The sequence below is a fragment of the Poecilia mexicana genome, unplaced genomic scaffold, assembly GCF_051168715.1.
Source record: "Poecilia mexicana isolate PSO_F unplaced genomic scaffold, ASM5116871v1 scaffold_3, whole genome shotgun sequence".
NCBI lineage: Eukaryota > Metazoa > Chordata > Actinopteri > Cyprinodontiformes > Poeciliidae > Poecilia > Poecilia mexicana.
This window is the reverse complement of record NW_028263372.1, coordinates 10,741,535-10,764,123: the sequence shown is the minus strand read 5'-3', so window position 1 is coordinate 10,764,123 and position 22,589 is coordinate 10,741,535. Positions and strand designations below refer to the sequence as shown.

General features: G+C 39.6%; 1 protein-coding gene across 1 annotated transcript in view; it reads right to left on the bottom strand.

Moving 5' to 3' along the window:
* Window positions 1-22,589, bottom strand: part of unc13c (unc-13 homolog C (C. elegans)) — a 143,721-nt gene that overhangs the window by 7,380 nt on the left and 113,752 nt on the right. Inside the window, exons 23-30 of the mRNA XM_014997266.2 lie at window positions 21,893-21,970; window positions 14,492-14,580; window positions 13,996-14,133; window positions 12,343-12,466; window positions 11,429-11,491; window positions 10,027-10,107; window positions 5,365-5,512; window positions 137-229 (exon numbers count right to left, since the gene is read on the bottom strand). Coding sequence (XP_014852752.2) covers window positions 137-229; window positions 5,365-5,512; window positions 10,027-10,107; window positions 11,429-11,491; window positions 12,343-12,466; window positions 13,996-14,133; window positions 14,492-14,580; window positions 21,893-21,970 — 814 coding nt within the window. The remainder of the gene's footprint in view (window positions 1-136; window positions 230-5,364; window positions 5,513-10,026; window positions 10,108-11,428; window positions 11,492-12,342; window positions 12,467-13,995; window positions 14,134-14,491; window positions 14,581-21,892; window positions 21,971-22,589) is intronic.

The window sequence follows — 22,589 nt, the reverse complement described above, 5'->3', positions numbered from 1 at the left end:
TACTTCAACCTGAAGTGTTTTCCACCTTCGGTTTCTGTCTGCAGGGACAGTTTCCAGCCGAGACGCTCCCGTTAGGAGCGGGACGGCAGAGAAACACTTGTGATTCTTCGGGCCCCGAGCGTGGGAGGACGCTTACCCTTAACGCTGATTTTGTGTTCTCCTGTGCCAGGGTGAGAGACGAGAGTCACTTGCATCGACACCTCCCCCACGGATCCGTTGGATGACTGACCTGGAGACACACCAAAAACAGCAACGGGAACATTGGAGGGAGGCATGAAGAAAACCGGAGTGGAACGGCGGGGAAGAGAGGCGGAGAGGATGCCAGGAAGAGCAGAAAGACGGAGAGGAGACGCCAGCAAACAATCCAAACCTGTGGGTGAAGCTTTCTTTTTTTTTTTTTTTTTATATAAATGTATATAGATGAGATATCCAGAAATATCTCCTCAGAGCTGTGTATAAACACCTCTCCATGTCGAAGCAGAAAGATTATGACGTGAAGGATAGACTAGATTATACTCCAATCGCAAAAGAAAAGCAAACGCTGCCAGGCTTTGACTTCAGGCAAAACAAAAACAGACAGAAAAAAATAAAAACAGGACTGAACCGTAATGTGTTTGTTGTGAAAAGGAATGGCGCAGCAGATGGAAAACACGAGGTAAACTACATAAATATAATATCCCACGTCAAGAAATGATCACAGTGGAGATGAAAAGGAATAGAAATGATCTTTACTGTACGGTGCTGCATAAAAACGTTGTCGTCTTTTCAGCTGCTTTCAGATTTTCTCACATTTCAGCGGCACACTTCAATGTATTTTATAGCGAGTTTATGCAACAGATAAATACAAAGTAGAACATAATTTTGAAAAGGAAGGAAAATCATTGTTTTTCAAAATGATTCTGAAAACGGTGGGATTTATTTGCATCCAGCCTCGTTTCACACCCGATAACTTGTGTGGCCCACAACCCCCCCCATCAGTAAACAGAACTGGGCTGTTTGTATTTTAGTCTTGATAAAGAAGGAATAAAGTTTGGGAGAAATGCAACGCAGAGCCAGCTTTTATCTGCTCATTTTACCACTGCTTAATCAATCACACAGAAACGGAGAGATTATCTCACTTCTGCAAATCCACTGCAGCGTTGCCATCCACTCAATTATAAGGGACAGTTACTTTTATTTTGCTCTAAAACACTCCTAAAAACACTTTATGGAGCCAGAAAAAAATACATTTTTCTTTTGAAAAGGAGATAATTAATCGTTCTTTTTTTTTGTTTGTTTTAAGCTGTAGTGAAACAAAATATAAACATCATTTAAAGTTTTAGAAGGGAAAAAAGCACAAAACTGTTCAAACAAAAGAAGTTGTACGAAATAAATGTTGAAAAATCAAACTAACAGCACTTTATTTGAGCGCTACTGACAGAAAAAGTGTGATTTTTATTCTGCTGTTAGTGTCACTCTGTTTTGAGACTTTTATGCAGATAATCTGTAAAAAAAATAAAAAATACAAATCATAAGCGCTAATTACAACGAACCGTTTTATTACCTTTACATACAAAACACAAATCAAGTTCATAGTGGTGGCAGCATCATGCTTTAGGAATATTTTCTTCTACAGGTCATCTGATGACAAAATGGCTGCCGCTACAAACAGAGCAACCGAGAAGAAAACCAGTGTTGGAACAGAGGCAGGACAACATTAGACCAACAACCACAACGTTTAGATATAATGTTTAACACTGTGATGCGAAAAAAAAGTGAAAAAGTTCAACAGGTACAATTTTGGAAAATGAGTTTATGCCATAAACATGACTTAGCACCCGTCATGAAGATGGAGGAGTTTTCATTGTTTACGATTGTCGTCATGAAGAGTCATTCGCTAAATAATGACACTTCTAATGCAAACTTGACCATTTTAATGGACTTTGATGCAAGTTTTAATGTAACTCTACATTAAAAGCGTCATTTTTTTTTTTTTTACCGAATGATTTCATAACAGTCGTAAACATTCATGAAGACTCCTTCGTGTTGTTGTTATGTCACGTTTGTCATGCAAGTCTTGTGCACAACCTTACAAATAAAATGTTACCAATTTATTTTTACAACAGCATGAAGGTGATGAACCAGGAAGTGAAACCAACCAGTCGAGAGAGAACCGAAGCGCCGACCTCAAGGAGGAAACATCTATTCAGGCAGCGTCCGTCACGCCTTAGGTACAGTTTGATCAAAGAGGGACGGGCGATTACGAAGAGTTTCTGTGTAATTTGGGGGAGCTCCGCCCATTTCAGCTGTCTAACTGCTTTCACCGAGATCGGTTAGAAAGAAAACAACAAAAAAACTCCTGTAGCTACACATTTTGGTTAAAAGGTCCCATGTGTTCTTTAACAAAATAACAGATAATTTAATAAATAAGCAGACGGAGTAGAAATAGAGTGGGATTAATGTCCCACATGGAAGATAAAAAAAAGAAAGAAAAAAAAGCAAAGGTGGTTATGATACAACGGTGAGTTTAACTGAGAAAAAGTGGTAATATAGGAAAAAAAACAGATAAGTAAAGATGAGATGTTGATTAGATCTGTATTTTTTGCACTAATATTATTCCCTCTCCATATTCACAGTTATTAAATGTTTGGGCTTTTAGCTGTAGACCATTTAAATGAGATGACTGTAAATTAAAGTATTTATAAGTGGCTGTTAAACTTCACCTCAATAAATTTGCAGTTTCACTGATGATTTCATTTCATTAATTTAAAAAATATTAAACTTATGACTATAGATTCATTACAAATGTATAAAGATTGTTCACTTATAATAAAAAAAAACAAATTCAGTTTCTTAGAAAACATGAGATTTTGAAACAAAAACCTCAGCCTCTACAAACACTCAATATGAGGTGATTCATTTCAAAAACGAGTTCCTGAACGAGACGATCTTTTCATGACGTCCTAATTCACGGAGACCGCGACACCGTGAGGGCGACTTTGACAGAACCAAACCAGAAACAATCTGCCGTCGCCGTCGGAGCACAGGGGCGGCTGATTAATGAAAACGGCGCCACGGGACACGCCGCCGTCGAGCACACCTCCCTACCTGAGGACATCTTTACTGGACCGCCGCAGATAAAGAGTGACAGCGCGGCGAGAAATCTGTGACGGGGTCGAAATGGGATGAGAGACGGGTGAGGCAGGGGAAGGTGTGGAGGGGGGAGGAGGAACACGGAGCAAACTCGAAATAGCACTGGGCGAAAAAGCCGCGCAAACCCGGCCCCATCTGCCAGTCAGGCTGGTTGGCCTGCTGGCTGCCAGACAAGCCTCCTCCCGCAGCCTTTCTGCTTCCTTGTAGAGCGTTCTGCAAGGCTAAGCACACTGAGGCAAGCAGGAGCTATGAGCTTCGATGCCCCACTGGGCCGCAAGTCCCTCGTGGGGCTATTTGGACACCTGAGGGGATTTCTGCCTTGTTATGTAGAGTTATAGCAGAGGGGGTTTGGGGAGGGGGGGCTCCATGTAAAGGCAGAAAAAATGAGACAACAATAAATGAGGTCAATGATGAGAAGGAGAAACCCGCAGCACAGGGGATTTTAAGATTTGCATTAACGCATTTGTCAAAAAGCGGCGCTTCGAATATTAATATAAAAAAAAAACATGGAAAAAAAAGAATGGAATTAAATATCTGAGGCTAACGGAGCGCAAATGACTCTTTTCACAGTGGAATAGATGGATGGTGCGAAGACGGGAAGGGATGAAAACAGATGCCTAACGATGATATGAACACTACGACGTAACTACAGCTGAGACCGATGGGATCGACTGGACTTGCAGCAATCAATTTCAAACGGCGGAGCTTAAACTAAAAACAAACGGAGGAAAAATGGTGCCGTTCTCAGGCAGACGTTGGAGAGACACGGAGAATAACAGCAAACACTAAATATTCTCTCGCTGAGCCACTTCGCACGCTATATATGGATATTTACTATCAGGCGCCAAATGAAAGTATCATCTACACATCACAATCTGTCTTCTGTTTTCACATTCATTCTGCTACTTCCAACATGGTTTATTGTTTATTTATTTATTATTATAGTAGCTTCCTTGGAGCCTGAATCTAAGCGTTGTGTTTTTAAGCGCAATGTTCCAAAACTTTCATTCAGTTTATTTTATTTAGAGCAGGGGTGTCAAACTCATTTTCGTTTTGGGTCAAATCGAGACCATGAATGCTCTTAAAGGGCCGGTAGGGCCAGAATGTATTGAAAAGAAAAAAGTCGTTCATAAAACTGTTAAAATATCATCCATCCATCCATCCATTTTCCTTCACCCTTGTCCCTCAGTGGGGTCGGGAGGGGTGCTGGTGCCTATCTCCAGCTCACGTTCCGGGCGAGAGGCGGGGTACACCCTGGACAGGTCGCCAGTCTGTCGCAGGTTAAAATATCAACATATCCTTAAAATTAAATAATATTAGTGAATATTTTGTGGTTCTTTTTGTGATTTTTTTTTTTTGCAGTAAAAATCAAAGTGTTTGTGGTACTAATTTGGAAATACTTGCGAATATTTGAGCTTATTTACGACCATAAATGTGAACTTTTTACATAGATCATGGACTATAATCTGATATTATTTAAGGCTGAAGCAGCGGCTTAGTACAAATAAAACAGTTTTTCACTATTTTTGAGAAAAATCTGCAATAAACTCCCCAATTATGCATTAGCGCAAAAAAAAAAAAAGTGTCGGTGTTTGTTGATTTTGGTGTGATTTTCCAAGATAATTCTCAAGAAACTGGAGGGTCTGAATGATATAATTTGGCAGAAAGCACAAACTGCATTGATTTGACTGAAATCATGATATTCAAGCACACTTAGTGTTAAGCCTGGACTCTAGAGGGCCACGTAAACAGCTACGGCGGCCTGAATTTGGCCCACGGGCCTCGAGTTTGACGTGATTTAGAGCGAAATTGCAATAAATATCGTCTCAAGCGCAACATAATCAGACTAATCCAGATATAGTGGATATGGAGCATGGTGGCATGTAACACACATTCAGCTTCTATGCACCACAAACCTGGAACAAACTTCCAGTAAACTGCAAAAGAACCGAAACACCGATTTAAATCAAGGCTAAAAACTCACTTGCTTAGAATGACCTTTGACTCGTAGTAACTAGAACATTGACCAGTATATGTTTGATATGTTTGCTTGAATATTTTGATGATGGCATTTGACAAAAAATGTAATGTTTATTGCCGTTTCATAAGTGGTTACTGTACTATGTTTCTTTTTTGAACTGCCTTGTTCCTGAAAAGTGCTATACAAACAAACTTAACTATTGATTAGGGGGTGAGGGGGAAGTTATTGAAAGACATTGTCCGAGTCCTTACCTTGAGAGTTTTGGGTGCATATATATTTTTTGATCAAGGCATCTGTAGGTTGAGTGTAAAGGCTGAGAGCGTATTTGAGCGATTTCATGTCAGGGCTCTTTTCCAGGAAGGTTTTCTTCAGTCCGTTCCCACCAGCATGGAAGTATTGCTGCAAGAAAAGATGAGAGACGCCCATTACGCCAGGCTCTTCAAAGGGAACGTAGGATTTAAAAAAAAATAAAAAATTCAAAAAGAAAACCTCTTCAGCTGTTTTGCACAGCAGCAAGTTGCAAATGGCCAATAAATAAGACAGGATTATATGGACAATGTGCATTTTCAAACTCAAGAAGCACACACACACAAAAAAAAAACCCAACAAAAACATTAATAGTTACTTTGCTAGCTAATTACTAAGTATTTGAATCTGCTGCCTAGATGGCTGAAGTGCTCTTGGTGCTGATAAGTGTGGTGGCCGGGGATAAACAAAGCTTGCTCTCTTTTGAAACGCTGCCCCCACTCCTACGTGTGAAAAGTGGGCGGACAGATGAAGTCAGACCTGATTAGGAAACAAAGTTTGGGAGAGAGAGAGAGAACATTGGAACTTGGAGACAGATCTGTGGGAACGCTCTGTGTTGTGGTTTTGCTTTGAACAAGTAATTAATTGTAAGAAAAAACAAAAACCTAAAATGTCAAATGTCAACTATTAAAGAAACATGAAGATGAAAGAGTGTTGCCATGCCCATGTTAAAGGTGCAGTGCAGTGGGCTTTCCAGCCACATAGTATCATTTTATGTTAACTAAATGTCATCTTAAAAATCCTGTATGAATCAAATATGGCTTAAAAGAAATTTGACATTGTAACTTAACACTTTGAAATTGGGTCTCTGTCTCTTTAAGAAAGTCCTGCTTTTTCCAACACTTTGCCATCACAACATCGTTCCTCCATTAACCCTTTAACGTTTTCACCTGCGTTGTACTAAGAAGTAGCTCCTATAATGAGCTCAGTGTATGTGCAGCTCCACCAGTTTTTGCTAATTGCTGCTGCTAGTCTGAAGGAGCCGAGTGAGGAAGTCGTGGGGGAGAGCTGCATCCAGCTGAATGGTTGCCACGGGAGATTCAAGGATTTCTCCAACATGCATGAAAGAATCCAGGCGACACTCCGGGCATGTTTTTAATGAGGGAATAACATTATAACTTGATGTAAAGCTCAAAAAAGTTGATTTTAAATAACACTGTCTCTTTAATAGAAATACGAGTAAAAGAAGAAAGCGTGGCCAATAAAGGCGCACAAGCAACAGAGATAATAGGAGCCATGACAGGACGGTAAAGGAAACCCTCATTCAATAGTTTATAGGAGCTGGAATCAATTCTTCAAGAGCCACCAAACACAAATGTATCCAGGACACAGACTGTGACCGCCATGTTCCTGATGTGAAGGCTCCGCTGAACAGGCTAAGAAACCTGTCACCTCTGGGTGAGACGATTAGGAGAGAAACGGGGAGGATTGGTGCTCTGGTTCTGTTTTCAAGTGAAGGTAAATTTACCCATTTCCTTGAGAATCAAGTTTCCAGAGTTACAAAGAGTGAAAAAGCCAAGTTATTTAAGGCCCAGTGTGACGTTTGCACAGTCAGTGATAATTCAGTGTCCGTGTCACCAGTATCCTGGTGTTTCTGCTTTGTTTGGTTTTTGTTTTTTTAGCAGCTTTGGCTTCCCTAACACCTCAGCAGAGCCACAAGCTGATTGCCTCCATGCCTCCCCACACTGTTGACCATAAATCAAGCCAAAGGAGCTCCAACCAAGTGTTCCAAGTGTTGGGTGACTGTAGCGTTCAGAAAATGAATGTACTTTTCTGTAGGCTGACATTTTTATTTTGTGATGTTTTTTTTGTTGTTGTTGTCAGATTTTCTGACTAACTCAAATTTGAGGGTTTGACCTTTGCTGAAAGTCACAGTAATTACAATGAACATTAAACTTGACATTTAAAACTCCGTGAGAAATGTACGCTGTGTAAGAGTTCCACTTTTTCAGCTCAACTGAAATGAAATAAAATCAAAATTTATATTCTCAGACACTGAAGTTCCACATCTACCACAGGCTCTGGGCAGAAAAAAAAGAAGCAACAAACCCATAAAGTCAACCTGGCAACCAGCATCTGAGCTGCATCTTCATCACACATGGCAACACCAGCCCAGGCAAGATGTCTGTAAATATTTGATCTCTTTTCCTGCTGTCCTGTCAGGGCTCCTGTTATTCCAGCACAGTAGGAGGCGCTATGTTCTTACCCATGAACGCCTCACGAGTCATAAAATAAGACCAACATGTTAACTACAAAATGATCTGATGTGCAAGGAGGTGGAGGGAAAACATGACTGAGGTTTTAATAGGAGCTACGCTCATGCATGTTGGATTATTTCAAAAGATTTCTTTTTTTTCGGCTTGCTTGTCTGCTTGCATCATATAAATTTGGCTTTTCTACTTTTAGGCGGTGCTATAAAGTTTCACTTGATTTGCTCAGTATGTCTCCACACCAATGAAGGTAAATCCTAAGGAGAACCAGCGTCTGTCTGCAGAAATCGTGCCTTCGTCTCTGAGCTGAGTTCCCCCCCCCCCTGCAGTCTATTGCAGTTTTAACCAACGATGAAAAGCTGCTGTTTTATCACTGGGCACAGGAAAAATAAATAAATAAAAAATCATTTTAAAGATAAGCATTGCTACATATTGGAATACGTGTCATTTTTCCCAGCTGGGAACTGACATGGTTCTGCCTGTGGCTTTAAAGGCAGACAAGTCGCTGGCCTAAAATATCAACCTGCCTCTGGCAAAAACACAGACCAAAAAAAACCCACATCTCTGTTTTCTCTACTTTTCATCCACTCTTTGCTTTTCATGCCAGACCTCTGTGAGTTCCTCCATCCATCCATATACACAAAAAAAAGTATTGGAAACTACAAATGTGGATCCCAAAATTACAGCTTTAAAGCAACTTGTTTCTTCTGACAGGAAGTGATGTGATTTACTTTTTGGACCTGTCAAGCTGAGGTCCTGACTTGACTGTGATAGTTTGTGGAGGGAAGCTAAAGATCATGGTGAGGGGAAGCAGGACTCCTGACCTCAAAGCTGATCAGCAATAACCGCAAGGGCTTAATTGCTGTGAAATATTTCTTTTATTGATTATCGGAGGAGGGCATAAATGATTTTCGATGACATTTTTAATAAGATGTATATAAAACAAAAAACAAACAAAAAAACCCCACTTGACTACCAAAACATTTATTTACTGCTGCAGAAATATCTTCAAAAGTAGTAAAGTTTTGATGCAAGCCAGTGGTTTGTGGTGGTCATTTTAATTGTCTATTGCTTTCCAACATAAAACTAACACCTCTAAATGTTAAGCTAACAGTTAGACAACTTATTCATTCGTCATGGAGAAGGACTGGCAAGAAATTATTGAGGTATTGCTGATTGGAGACTATGTGACTTTGGACCACTAGGGGGCAGTACAAAGTGACACACTAAAAACCAATGAAATTGCTTATATTCCATCAACACCCACAGATATAGAAGGAAGTGATTAACATGCATTAAAAGGCTGAGCTAACTCAACCTTTTAATGCATGTAAGGGCTAAAAAAGTAAAAATAAATAAATAAATAAAAAATGTTCTGGTCGACCTGAAACAGCCGTTAAAGAGACGCACGTCCAACGTTGGCTGTGATGGAGTTCAAAGCCGAGTCAGCGTTTCTCCACAACAACTCTCAGGTCACAGTTCAAAGAGGAAGATGGAGGAGGAATTATTGAGCCGCCGTTAAACGGGCCACATATAGAGCCTTTTATGAGTGCATTCATTCATTTTACCCCCCATTAGTTTTTTTTTTTTTTTTCAGGTTTAAAGGTCAGTCTGGATGAAATATTGCCAGTGACATAATCACTGAGAGAATGAAAGTGTGTGTGAGCGACTTGGTTTATGGTTTTATTTATTTGTTGGTTGTTGTTGATCCACCAAAACTAATATTTTCTGCAGACTTCTCATAAGGTTGGTCTCATTACACCATGAAAATATGTGTATTATATATAAATGCCAATATTTACAACAGGTTTTTTTTTTTTTTTTTTTTAATGAATTGAATCCTTCCTATTTTGCGTTGAATGCAGCGTCACATTGCATAATGCAGCCCCTGGAGATATTTATGTGATCAGATCGTTCTCGTTAATTTTCCAGAGCTCAGATGCCGTTCTCATTTGGCGAGAAAAAAAAGAAGAGTCCCAATGACGTGACTGATCTAAACCTGCAGGTAGTTTCTATGGTGACGGTAAAAATCAATTAGTTTTCATGATGCAGCGAGCACTTCACCACAGCTTTCTTTTTTATCTATATAGAGCTGAGCCTTCAATCTGCCTTCCACCCAGTGTTGCAATTGCTTTTTTCCCCCCCCATTATTAGAAGGTGCGAAGATCCGTCACTGTGAAGGTTTTTATTACATCCTTTAGATGGATGTATTCATATAGGATCTGAGGCTCTACATAAACATTAACTGCTTCTTGCATCTATAATTCTGATTGACTCATTTGCATACTTTTTGTTTAGTTTTTTTTTTTTTTTTTTGCATCTACTTTGCTGCTTTTTAAAGGTCATCTTCAGACTTTCAGTGCCATCTTTTTTCTTTTAACTCAGCAGAAAACTTACCTTGATTGTGGGAAGCACAAGGTCCATGGCGGCACATTGGCGAGGCGTCAGACTTCTGGTGTCCTCTCGGATGACATGCTCCTGGAGGGACACCGAAGTGAGCAGAGCAGAGCAGCGAGGAGGAAAACAACATCACATTCATACACTCTCAGCTTCGAGATGCTTACCGCTGTCATGGTAATAACTATCATTTACGCCGCTGAGTGATAAACTTCACCCCTCTTACATCAGAGTGCTAAAAATCTATTTTAATCATGAAAAATGTTTTTGTCGATTCTAATTGGAGCTTTCCTGACCTCCGAATTGACTGCAGTAAATAAGTTCTGGCACCACTTTATTTCCCAGGTGTCGGTACTCCTTACGCTGCACAACCACCAGAATGCGATAAATGTTTTATGAAATAGGAAGACGGAGAAACTGAAGTACTGAAGTAATCGCTGCCGCGATGCTCGGCCAAATTTTTAGCCGCGTCCAAAGAATGCGGACAGTCCATAAAGTTTTGCATGAGACCGACTCTGAATGTTAGAGAAAAATCAATATCAATTTAAAAGATACATATTCAGGGTGCGAGAGTTTTGTCTCTCACCCCTCAGGAGGAAAAAATAATAATAATAAAAAAAAAAAAATAAAAAAAAATATATATATATATATATATATATATATATATATATATATATATATATATATATATATATATATATATATATATATATATATATGTATTTAAATCTCACTTTACAGTTTTGATTGACTATAGGAGATGATTTGAACGCATCATTGCTAAAGCACAATTTTATTCTCCAATAGGTGTCAGGGAATCAGTGTGAAAGTAGATCCAATCCCACAAAACAATGCATTACAAACGGCAAAGAGATGAAACAATCTGTCAACTAGAGATTGAAACCAGACGCTTTACACTGATGGGTGATCTGCAGGCACAAAGGAGAAAAACACATGTTCATATTCGCTGAACACAACTGAGACCTCCCACCAGGTTCTCTAAACGCATCACGCCATTTCATGCTGTTTTTGGAGAGAAACAAAAATTTGATAAAAATGCATATTCTTGATGCATAAGTGGGTATTTATCGAAGAAAAAATTACAAGATTATTCGAATTTATGAGTCAATGTGTCTACTCTTGATGAAACACTTAGTTGGTTGTAGGGTGAAAAATATGAGGGTTCTCGGTTTTAATGCATTTGTTAAATCCAAATCCATAATAACCGAGATGTTGCCGGGCAACATCATCCCATGTCAGATCCGTGATACATGATGGTTGAATGTGTGCATAAGCAGTTAAAAAAGCAGCTTCGACCTGAGGTCAAGCATGAGCTTTGAATTATGAACTGACTGAATGGTGAAACATGCAAACATCTGTTACAGGATCATTACTGGATTACCTTCAGTTTGGACAGCTGTCCCAGGTCCTTGGCAGCACTAAAGATCATCTGAGCTCCTTGTTGCTGAACACACAAACATGTTTTTATGAGTACATGAAAGAATAAAGTCATATGAGACTGATGTGGTGAACAGACTAAGAAAGGCAAGAGAGGAACACAAAACCTATATCAATGAATGAATTTTAAAGTAGCGCTGGTAATTCAGTAACTTCATATGGCAAAATGCTGTATAAAGTTATTTTGGGTTATATTATTATCCATTAAAATGTTTTTCTTTTTTTTTTGCCTTAAGTCAAGGATATTTGTTTGTAAATCTAACGCTCCACAATGGTTAAATTCAAAGATTAATTTCTTCTTTTTTTCTTTTTTTTTTTAGGAAAAAGTATCAATTAAACATTTTATTTATACTTTAACTGAAGATGTGATGTTGCTTCAAGCTACCGTTACAGTCTGTGTTTACAGAACTTGGTTTGGTTGCTTTGTTTATACGAGCGCTATCATAAAAACAGATATGAATTCTGTTGATGAACGGCTCGTTGTAAGACCTGTAGCTGCAACTTTTACTGAGTCGGATCAAAAATCGTGGACTCCGTGCAGATATAACCATTTTAGCAACAGTGCTAACGTGAAAAATATATGAATCAAGTAGCACAGTTCAGTCGATTTCAAAACCAATATTCATCTCAAAATATAACTTGACTGAAAGAAATAAACATTCTGTGTTAAAGCGATTTCCATCTAAAAGTCCCATTTACATTACTGCGCACTGATGAGCATGCATATGCTGAATCAGTTCACTCCATAATAAGACAATGTAATAGTGAGCCGAACTTCTAAAACCCAGCCGTGTGACCAATAAATAAGAATAAGGTACAAGTGAATGTGAGAATACGATTTAAAGGTGATCGACTCACGCTCTGGTCGCTAAGCGGAGGCAGAACGATTGTTCTCTCGATGGTGTTCAGAACTATTTTCCAGAGCTCTTTGAGGACTCTCTTCAGCACGGTCTTCTCACAGATCTTGGCAAACAACATCAAACTGGGAAGTAGCAGAAAGAAAGGTCAACACTTTCAGCACGTGTCTTAACCAGATCTAACACAGCTGAAGGCTTCACGTAATGATGTCTTAATGTATAATATTCATAAAAAATGAAAACACCTGTGACTGAGAATAAAAGCTGGGGCTTTGTGCTTTAATCTCGCCCCTTTGTGCGAGCAGGGTCTCAGAATCGGCAGGAAGGATTTTCTATTTCCATATCATTAAGAGGATTTCTCATAATACCCCATTGGCCTCTATGTTGCTTTGAAAAATGGAGGAGAATGATTCTCCAAGCTCAGCTCTGGCACTTTTTTTTCCTTCTTTTAAGATTGCATTTTAAGAAAACCCTGGGAGTAAATAGAGCCCTAAGAGTTGAATTGATAGACTTTCTCATTACAATATCTCCCTTTCTTTAGAGACGTTTTCTCTTTCCAATGGCACGAATCGACATCGCTCAAGTATCACATTATGACAACTGACAGGTAGAGCGATATGTTAATGTGTTAGAAGGAGACGGGGAAAGAAGGCAACCCAGCGAAGGTTCTTTGATGGTTTTGGTGACTGGGAAGCTATGGGTGTTATTGAGACATGAACCAATTACCTAAGCAATGTTTCAGACCATGTGGCTTGGGACTCTCTTAACTAGGGCAACCTGCCCAAGCAGGAATGATTTGAGAAGCAAAACAGTCAAATTTAGGTGTTGACTAAAGGCTCCCACATATTTCATCCGAAGCTGAACAGCTGAGGTGCCGACACATGCTCTGGGGATGTTGTATAAAAGTTGCAGACAACTTTTATACAACCAGCTGTGGGACAACGGCGTTCCCCATCAACAACGTTACAGTTTCCATCCAGAAGTTGTTAACCATTTACCAGTCTTAACATTATATAAGTTATTTAGTGAAGAATCAAAAGTATCCATGTCTCCTGCGGATACAAAAACTGGATACTGGAAGCAGGCAGGTTAAAGCAAAAATACCAACGTTACCATCAGCGCACATTTGCAACAAACGTCTGACCAATCACACAACACTTTGCACAGAGCTCCGTCGAAACAGTTTGACCCGGGGCTGGTGTCGACTTTGGCAGGTATGTGCCTTTCTGCGAACAAAATGACGCAATTTTTGTCACACGTCTACATCAATGAGAACCAATTTCGACATGTCATGTGAAGTACATGGGGGTCTTTAGCCTCCAAATTTGCCAAATCTTCATCTATCTGAGCACTAATGGTGGCTCTACTTAAGAAAATAGAGCAATTAAGATACCTTCTGCTAACATCTTAGAGCCAGAGACCACAGTTCACCTTCATGGGCCAAATGGAGTCCACACCTCCATTTGACAAACAGAGTGATCATCATTGTATGTTATCAGTAACAAGTAAATCCACTTTCACTGCGTCTTGCTCAAGAATGTGACAAACAAAATCATTCTTTGGCTACTCTAGATTAATTTGCCAGAGAACATGCAAGTTGACAAATAAAACTCCTACTACAGTTTCTATCATCATGCCTTCAACAGGTACTCACTTCTTGTCCAGAAGGTCCATAAGAGGCCGTAAGACGGTTTCTGCATCCATGGCAGGATTGCTCCCTTTAATTGGTCCTTTCATCTGGACCAGCTCCTGGTTCATCTGCTTCACACAGTCCTCGATTACAGGTTTAAAGCTGTGCACACAACAAGAGGTTTTTTTTTAATTTTTTTATTTTTTTATGGCTTTATCTTTGTCTCGGTTGAAGCAGTCGATGTTTGAGTAGGTGCTTTCTGAGTCCTGCTGTTCCCATTAGCTCAACAAAAGAGGTTTTCAGAGAAGAGGCGTCTTTTCTTCACGCTGAAATGTTTCGCGACTTGCTGTGCTCACAAAGCATAAGCTTGAGTCAATTAAATTTTGAGACTGACAATGAAAAAGCTCCCTCATGGCGTAATTTCCCTTCATTGGGACAAAAAATATGGATGCATCGACCGACCATAAAGGATTCGTTACAAACTCGCACACGTGGAGTTTTGAGTCACACCAGTACCCACCTGGAGCCAAACACCCCGCTGAGCTCATCCAGGACTGTGTTGAGTTTATTCTGCAGCTCCTTTAGCAGATCACTGGCCTCTGCATCCAGCTGTCAGTGCAGAGGGAGAGACAGGCAGTCACTACATCTACGCACTCCACATAGTAGTCCACACTTACTAGAGCCCTGTGTCTCAGGAGGATGCCTCTATTGTGATGGGGTTGTTTTAGGGGGAGCGGAGGGAGGTGCTCGCCGGTGACTCCTCGCTCCTTCTGCCTCCCATTGTATTCAGAATACCAATGCACATCCCACCTAAGAGCGCTGTAATTAGGACTGCTTGCCGAGTCATAAAACATGGTGACAGCAGCGAGGGAGCTAGCTATGGGGACCGCTACATGAGTTACAACTCGCTATGTCTCGGGGAATACAGAAAAAATAAAACGTCAATTGCATTGAAGTGTAATATGGATGCAATGAAGGGCAGTGAACAGTTAGCTACTATTTAAACACAGAACAAAACTGAGCTCAGAGTATGTTTTCAATAAGCTGACAGTAAAAATGTTACCAAAATTTCAATAAATCATTCAAATGCCCATGCATGGCATGTCCAGGATACATACGACCACCGGCCACTTTATCAGGCGAACCAGGTGAATTGCTTGCAAAAACAGTGATTTAGTCAATGACATGGCAGCAACTCGAAGCATTTAGGCCTCTACGTTTGTTGATGGTGACTTGGTGATATTCAAAGTGAGCATCAGAAGGGAGGAAGAAAGGGAAATTGAAGTGACTTTGAACATGGTGTTGAATTTGGTGCCAGATTAATTGGTCTGGAGTATTTAAGAAACTACTAATCTACTGCAGAGTACATATCCATCTCTCAGGAAATGATCCAAGACAGAGGAAATAGCCAATAAATGGGGGTTATGTAGACAAGAAGGTCTTGGTGATGTAAGAGTAGAATAGTTAGACTGGTTTGAGATTATAGAATGGCAAGACGAGCTCAAATAACCATCAAAGTAGTACAATCTCTGAATGTACAACATAGAAGCACTTAAGGGACATTAGGGCTGTTACATCAGCAGTCGAGTGCAAGTGGTGCCACTACTGTCAGCAAAGAACAAGAAAGTCAAAGAACAATTTTCAAATGCTCACCAAACTGGGACAGTGACAGATTTGTAAAAACCTTGACAAGTGTGAAGTACACAATCTACAGGGGACCCTTGATATTTGCAAGGCTTAGGGACCGCAGTACATGAATAATTGAGACTCCCTCTAAAAAAAGCGTATAACTAAATGCTTTAATAGTACAAACACCAAATATACCTTTACATGCATTGACAGTAGAAAGCATCTCGGCACTAAAAGCTAACATCCGCAGAGAATATCCGTAGCCTTACTCTGCTCTTGGGGTCACAGCCAATCGAGGAAAATTGTGTTTTACAAAAGGACATCAAGTATTTCTCACAAATATTAGATAAGCGCTACGAAGAAAAACATTTCCATGAATAACTTATAGCTGCGCTTCACAGAAAAATCTGCAAATAGGTGAGTCTCCAAATATACTGAACCACAAATAGGCAGGGCTCCAGGTATTGTGACTGGCCATGACCATTCATTTATCACTACAATGTACCCAATCTTCAGATGGCTACATCCAGCAGGATAATGCACCATGCTCCAAAGTTAGAATAACAAAGTTAGTACCTATAAAGTGGCCGGTGAACATATGTGAGCATATGTACATGATGGATGCCCCCACAAGTGTTCATGTTTGTCTTCATTTGGCATTTGGGCTTTATGCCGAGAGGATTAAACACGTGAATGTATTTGTGCTGAATATGAGGTAAAAGCACGGCGCAGCATGCATGACCAGCACATCGGAGCCGATAAGCTCAGCCATGAAGCCGCTCATCTCACACAGTCCTAATGGCAAATGACTCAGCTGGGAAGCGCGTATGTAGACCTATGTTTTCATAGACATTGTGATTCTGTACACATGCCTCTATCTGCACCGTGAACAAGACAGATTCATACCTCTGTAAATGTGTGATATTTTTCTGTCGCATGGAAAATTGGCTATTGAGGTTAGGTTGTTATTTCACTGGCTGAGTAACGGATAACATCTTTTCAAGTGATAGCAAAAACAAAAAAAGTAAATGAAACATAGAAAAAAAAGAAAATCTATCACTTGCCTCCTCCAGTTCTAGCTCTAATATTTGTTTTGGTGGCTTAAGGAACTGTGATTTTCAACTTGCTGTTTTTTTTTTCTCTCTGTCACAATGTGTCTTCAATGCTGCCAAATAATTGTGACATAAACCAAATCCCCTCTAAACTCCTTAGAAGAGAAGATGATGCTTTGATTGTGGAGTGCTGTTTCACCAGATGACAGCCTCCGCAGGATGGAAATGTCAGCCAGCTGACCGACTTCTTTGGCAGCTACAGGTGGGGGGATGGGCGGGGCTGCAATACCACACTCCAAACAGCCAGAAAAAAAAAACCCTCTGGCTCCCAAATAAAAAGACTTTGCACTCTAAAGGTGTAAGAAAAATTTAACTTTTGGTATATCTTGATATTGGTAAGCAGCCCATACCTAGTTGTGCTCCAGCTGGAACTCTTATGAATGATTCTAAAGAAAAAAAACATCTGGCTGACACACAAACTGCAAAATAGACGGAGCTCATGTTTTCGTAATTACATTCAAAAATCTGAATGTCCTCAAAGCGCCGGTTGTACCAGAATGCATTCATAAAACCAATTGCACTATTAAAGTATCAACAAATCGCTGTTTGTTTCAGTAAGTGTTTCTTAAAATTAATAAATAATGAGCATTTTTTTCACACAATTCATCCAGAATTTTGTGAATGTTTTTATGTTTTTTATGTTGTTTTTTTTGGCAATCAAAATCATAGATTTTGTGGTGCTACTTTAGAAATATGTGTAAGGAATTTTTATGATATTCATGATAATAAATGTGAATTTTTATTAATCGCCATATCGGTCATGGACTATAGCCTGACATCAGGTAAGGCTGAGGGAGCAGTCACTTAAAAATCTGGAAAAAAATTTTTGATTTTGAATGAATTTTGTAGATTTGTGAAAAGCTAGAGGGACTAATTGATGTAACTGATTATACTTTAAACCAAATCTAATCTAACCTAAAAAGAAGTAGCTAGTGTCTTTAGCTGATTAAACTTAAGTCGTTTTAAAAAGTTTAACCACCAAACGTGTGTGCTCATCTTTTCCCAATCGCATCTTCTGACTGTCGATTAGAAAGCAGCAATGAAAACACGACTATAAGCAACTTCACAGAGGAGTCAGATCCGGGAAATCAGCTATTTTAACGATATACGCAAATAAGATTTCTTGAACGTCATCTCTCGCATCGAGTTACGTAAGCACCGACCTTTCTTGATGAATCAAAAAAAAAAAAAAAATCCCTGCTCATTATAAGTAATATGAAGAAAACATCCTGTTTGGAATGCATGGAACACCTGGCTTCTCCATGGTAGCTGCTTTCCATCGACACTGACTGGCATGCAGGGCTCTCTGGAGTGCACACACACACTCCCCTGGCTGACAGCCTATCAGCTGCTGCCCAGCTTCACTTCGCTTTCCCTGTTTCAACAGTCCAATATCTACTCACTGGCAGGTTGTTATTCCGCCGCACAGATGACTCAAAGCGACTCTCCAGAGCCGAGTAAAGAAAGATTTTGCAAACGGCCATTTCATCGAGGACGGGAGAAGCACATCAGCAAACAGCGGGGACGCCCCAAAATAAAGTCCGATGCTAATCTGGGGAGATCAGTCGCTGATGAAGCCATTGCGCGAGATTATTGTAAGTCTCCGTCGTTGGCAGCGATTTGATAACGGCTCTGGGTAATTACACTGGCACTCTTACATCTGCGAGTTCATTACTGATGAAAAAAGAAAAAAAAAAAGAAAGAAAGAAAACGATTCTGTGACGAATAGTGAAATTTACACGGAGCAAACCAGTGAGAAATTCACATCTGAAAAGAGAAAACTCACAGGCAGGGTTAGTAAAAATAGACTTTGCGGTTCTTGGTTGTAAGTTAGAGTTCAAACAAAATGTGACTTTTAGAAGGTGAAATTAACTTTTGTGGAGTCAATATGCTTTAAATAAATACAAAATAATGAGAGCTTATGAGGGATCTATGGTTAGATCTGCAAACAGTTCGATTGTTAACTGGAAATAAATTTCAGGGTGTTCTGATTTATTCCTTACCAGAAATGGGATTCTTTGTAGTAATTTTCACTTTTTTTTAAGTTACATTAAATTATTTCAACCAGTATTGCTAAAAGCATAATATTATCAATATGCATTTGAAAATAATGGCATGTGAGCAATCCAGGGTAAGATCTCCAAACAATTAGATCAAGTGGAAATAAGTCCTGATTTATCCCTTACCGGAAGTGGCATTTTTGTTGTAGTCATTTTTTACATTTTGATTGTTTCTTTAAATTACTTTCCATTCATTTATTCAGGATCGATCAAACCTAGTTAATATGCGTTTGAAAATAACACCGTCTGAGTGATCCAGGGTTAGATCCGCAAAACAGCAGCTCGTCTGCAGAGGGCACATCTGGGGAAGTTTGTGTGTGAGAAGCTCATTAAACACAGTCGTCTCCCTCCCACCTCACAAAAAAAAAAAAAAAAAAAAATGTCTAAAGCTCTTGTGCCTGCAGCTCGGAAAATGAACAAGAAGGAACACAAACCACAGCCATCGACTCGTTGAGCCTACAGCTTCCCTTTTTGTCTTTTACGGCGTACAGAGGGGCAAACAACATTTAAAAATAACCAGCCTAGTGAGGAAAGTGGCAGAGGGGTAAAAAAAAAAAAAAAAAAGTAGAGAAAAAAAAAGCAGGAAGCTTAAAATAACGATGGGATCCAATGATTTGAGCCGGAATCTCCAGAGAGCAGGGGATGGCGAGCTTAAGCAGCCTGTCCAGAAGGGTGATGGGTAATTTCAGCTCCGTATGCTCTGTGGCACATGCTTACTGGTGGAGAGTGAGAGGCAGAGGAGTGTGAGGGGTGGCATAGGGGGTCGGGTGTGGTGGAGTGCTTAGTTGTAATATTTTGGTAAATGGCGAGAAGGGCTGTTGATGAGTCCTATTGCACACACCTTACAGAAGGAGACAACCCCCTCCTCCTGGAGACAGAGAGAGAGAGCACAGGAAGGAAACGGAGGGGAACAGAGGACACAACGACAGGAGACAAAATGCAAGGCGAGACACGTGTTAGAAACTACAGAGACACATGCAGCTGAAGTTGTAAGAGATCGTGGGGACGGCGGGGCGAGATTTTAGGTTGGAAGCACTGACAGATTGGCGATGGGGTAACGAGAGGGGAGCAGAAAAGATCACCCAGATTTAAGATGCAACACAGAATTTAGAGATTTAGCAAAACACTAACAAAAAACGGGTAGAGGATATAAACACAGGGTTAGTGGTGGGAAAGTAGTTTCGGGGACACTCAGACCCACAGCCACATGGATATTTTGCAAATATGTTTGTGACAATATTTAGTGAGGAAAAACTGAGATTTGAACATTTGTAACAAAAGATTTTCCAAAGTTTTTTTTCTTTCTCTCTATTTTAAGGATTTACATGTAAACTAGGGTTGCCAGCTTTTCTTTCTTTCTTTCTTTCTTTCTTCCCTTCTTTCTTTCTTTCTTTCTCTCTTTCTTCCGTCCTTCCTTCCTTCCTTCCTTCCTTTCTTCCTTCCTTTCTTTCTTTCTTTTAAACCAGAGACACACTGTAGCATAAGCCTGTCACAATAATCAATAAATCAATTAATTACCTGATAAATTCAAACAAACAATTTCCTTTGGCATGATTTATCGTTTATCTTTTTTTTTTCCTTTTTTTCTACTAAAAACTGGTAGATAAAAGTCTTCAGTTTGATGCTTTGGTCTCAACTGGCCCTGATTTGAAGGACAATTTTGTTTACAAAGACTTCAAAATTCATTTTATTTGTTGTTTTGTTTATTTATTGCGCATATTTAAAATGTCTTCCAGCTAGAGTGCTAAATGTTCATTAAAATCTAAGGTTTACTGATCTTTTAGCATATGTTCTTGCATTATTATTTGGGCCATTATATTTCTTGGAAATTGTCTCAAAACAACAATATTATCGTTTATCACAATAACGTCTGGAACAATATATCGTCCAGTAAAGCTCGTTATTGTGACAGGCCTACCGTAGCCAAAAGCACAACACAAAGTTCAGTTCAAGTCAATACAGAAATACTTTATAATCCAAAGTGATTTAGAGAGAGGATTAAGTCGTACAAAATGTCTTCACTGTCAGAGACGGCTGTAAGTTGATGAACACGACGCTCAGCGTTGTCCATTTTGTTCTCCATTTTTAAACACACACAATCATCATCCCCCCAAAACCGAGCCATCAGCAGGGACACAACAAGGAAATAATTGTTCATATCACAATAATGATTTAGTTAATTATTTTATGTTTAGTTTGTGCTCTGTTCTTTGTCTTTTTTTAATGCTAATCAAAAAAAAAAAAAAAGGCTAATCAAAAACTCCTGACAGCGAGCATCACTGCAGACAGATTTATCCTGGATGGACTCGTTTTGAACAATCAAATAGTAATTTCTCTTTATCAGACATATTTATCTGCAATGTTTCTGACAGGAATCATGTACTGATCCTCATATTAGGCACAAAACAGAGACATGCAATGTTGCCGCATGTCAGATCTGGAATCTGTAAGAGCGCCGCCAGGATCAAAAAACAGCTTTCAACACACGGGACAAATACGAGATGGAATAGTCGCTCCTTTATATGGGACGTCCAGGCGACAACGAGAGAGCTGGCAACCCTAGTGTGGCGTGAAAGTCCAGGAAATATTAGAAACAACAAATTAATTCTGGCTTTTCTAATGCCAACGTTGGCACCGCCAGCTGCTACGACAGAGATCTGACTTTTTTTTTTTTTTTTTTTTTTTTACAGGAATCCTCTGGAGCATATAGGCAGATTTATTTATTTATTTTTTAAAAATTAGAAAAAAATTATTTGTAAAATATCCAGAGCAGTGTAGCTGGGGCTTTGAGGAAGCTAAGAGACAGAGGAGAAAACAACTCAGAGGAGATTATTAAGCACAGGACTAACAGACGGACATCGGGACATCAAGGATGACTTGAATCAATTTTAATGACACGCAATAAAAAATAAGCACTTGCATGTTAATAAAAATCTGCATCGCAGATGTGGATCTCAGATTGGCTGGTTCAAATTTTTCCAAGTGAAGCACTTCTCAAGACATCCCAGCAGCCCCGGAGGTGCTACTCTAAACCTGACGCTGCCGTCGGATATGGAGTAACTTCAAAATACAGAACAGAAAAAAAAAACATTCACAAGCAACACATGTAAATGCACAGACCTGCTTCCCACCCATGGACTCAAACATCTTCTCCAGCTGGACTCGAAGTTGCTGGATGTTGTTGAGAATTATGCACGGCTGCAAAACAGTCAAAATGAAAGTGATTAGATTTTTCTTTCATGTTTAATGCCACTCCGCCGTCCAGCTGTTGACAGCTGTTGTGATTGTATTGTTATAGTCCGAGAGCCCATGATAAGCCAATATAACTGGAAACACAATAATAATGATAATTTAACAAACAAAAAAAAGTGTCAAAAGAAAAATGATAGGGGCAACCACCGTGAAATCCATCAGCGTTCACGTCGTGACACATCATCTATACAAAGAAGTAAAGTCTGTGCTCAAAAAGTCAGCAGGGAAATGCAATACATAACACAACGAGGAGAGAAATGTCTGCACTGAATGTGTCAGACGTTATCGATTTCTCTGCTCCACAACAAGTTTAACAGATGACAGGCATTAATCACGCCACTTTTTACAGACACCCAGAATAAATCTGGAGACTCTCGGCGACTCGTATGTTATTCGAGTCGCCTGCTCACGAGAAAACACAACAGAAGGCGATACGAAATGTCTTAATTAATATTTCAGTAATGAATACTACTAATACTATAATCCTTGGCCCCACAGGAAAAGGATGATTGGTGTCTTTCAAACCCCCCCCCAAAGCAGCCAACAGTGTCTCTGCTGCTGATGG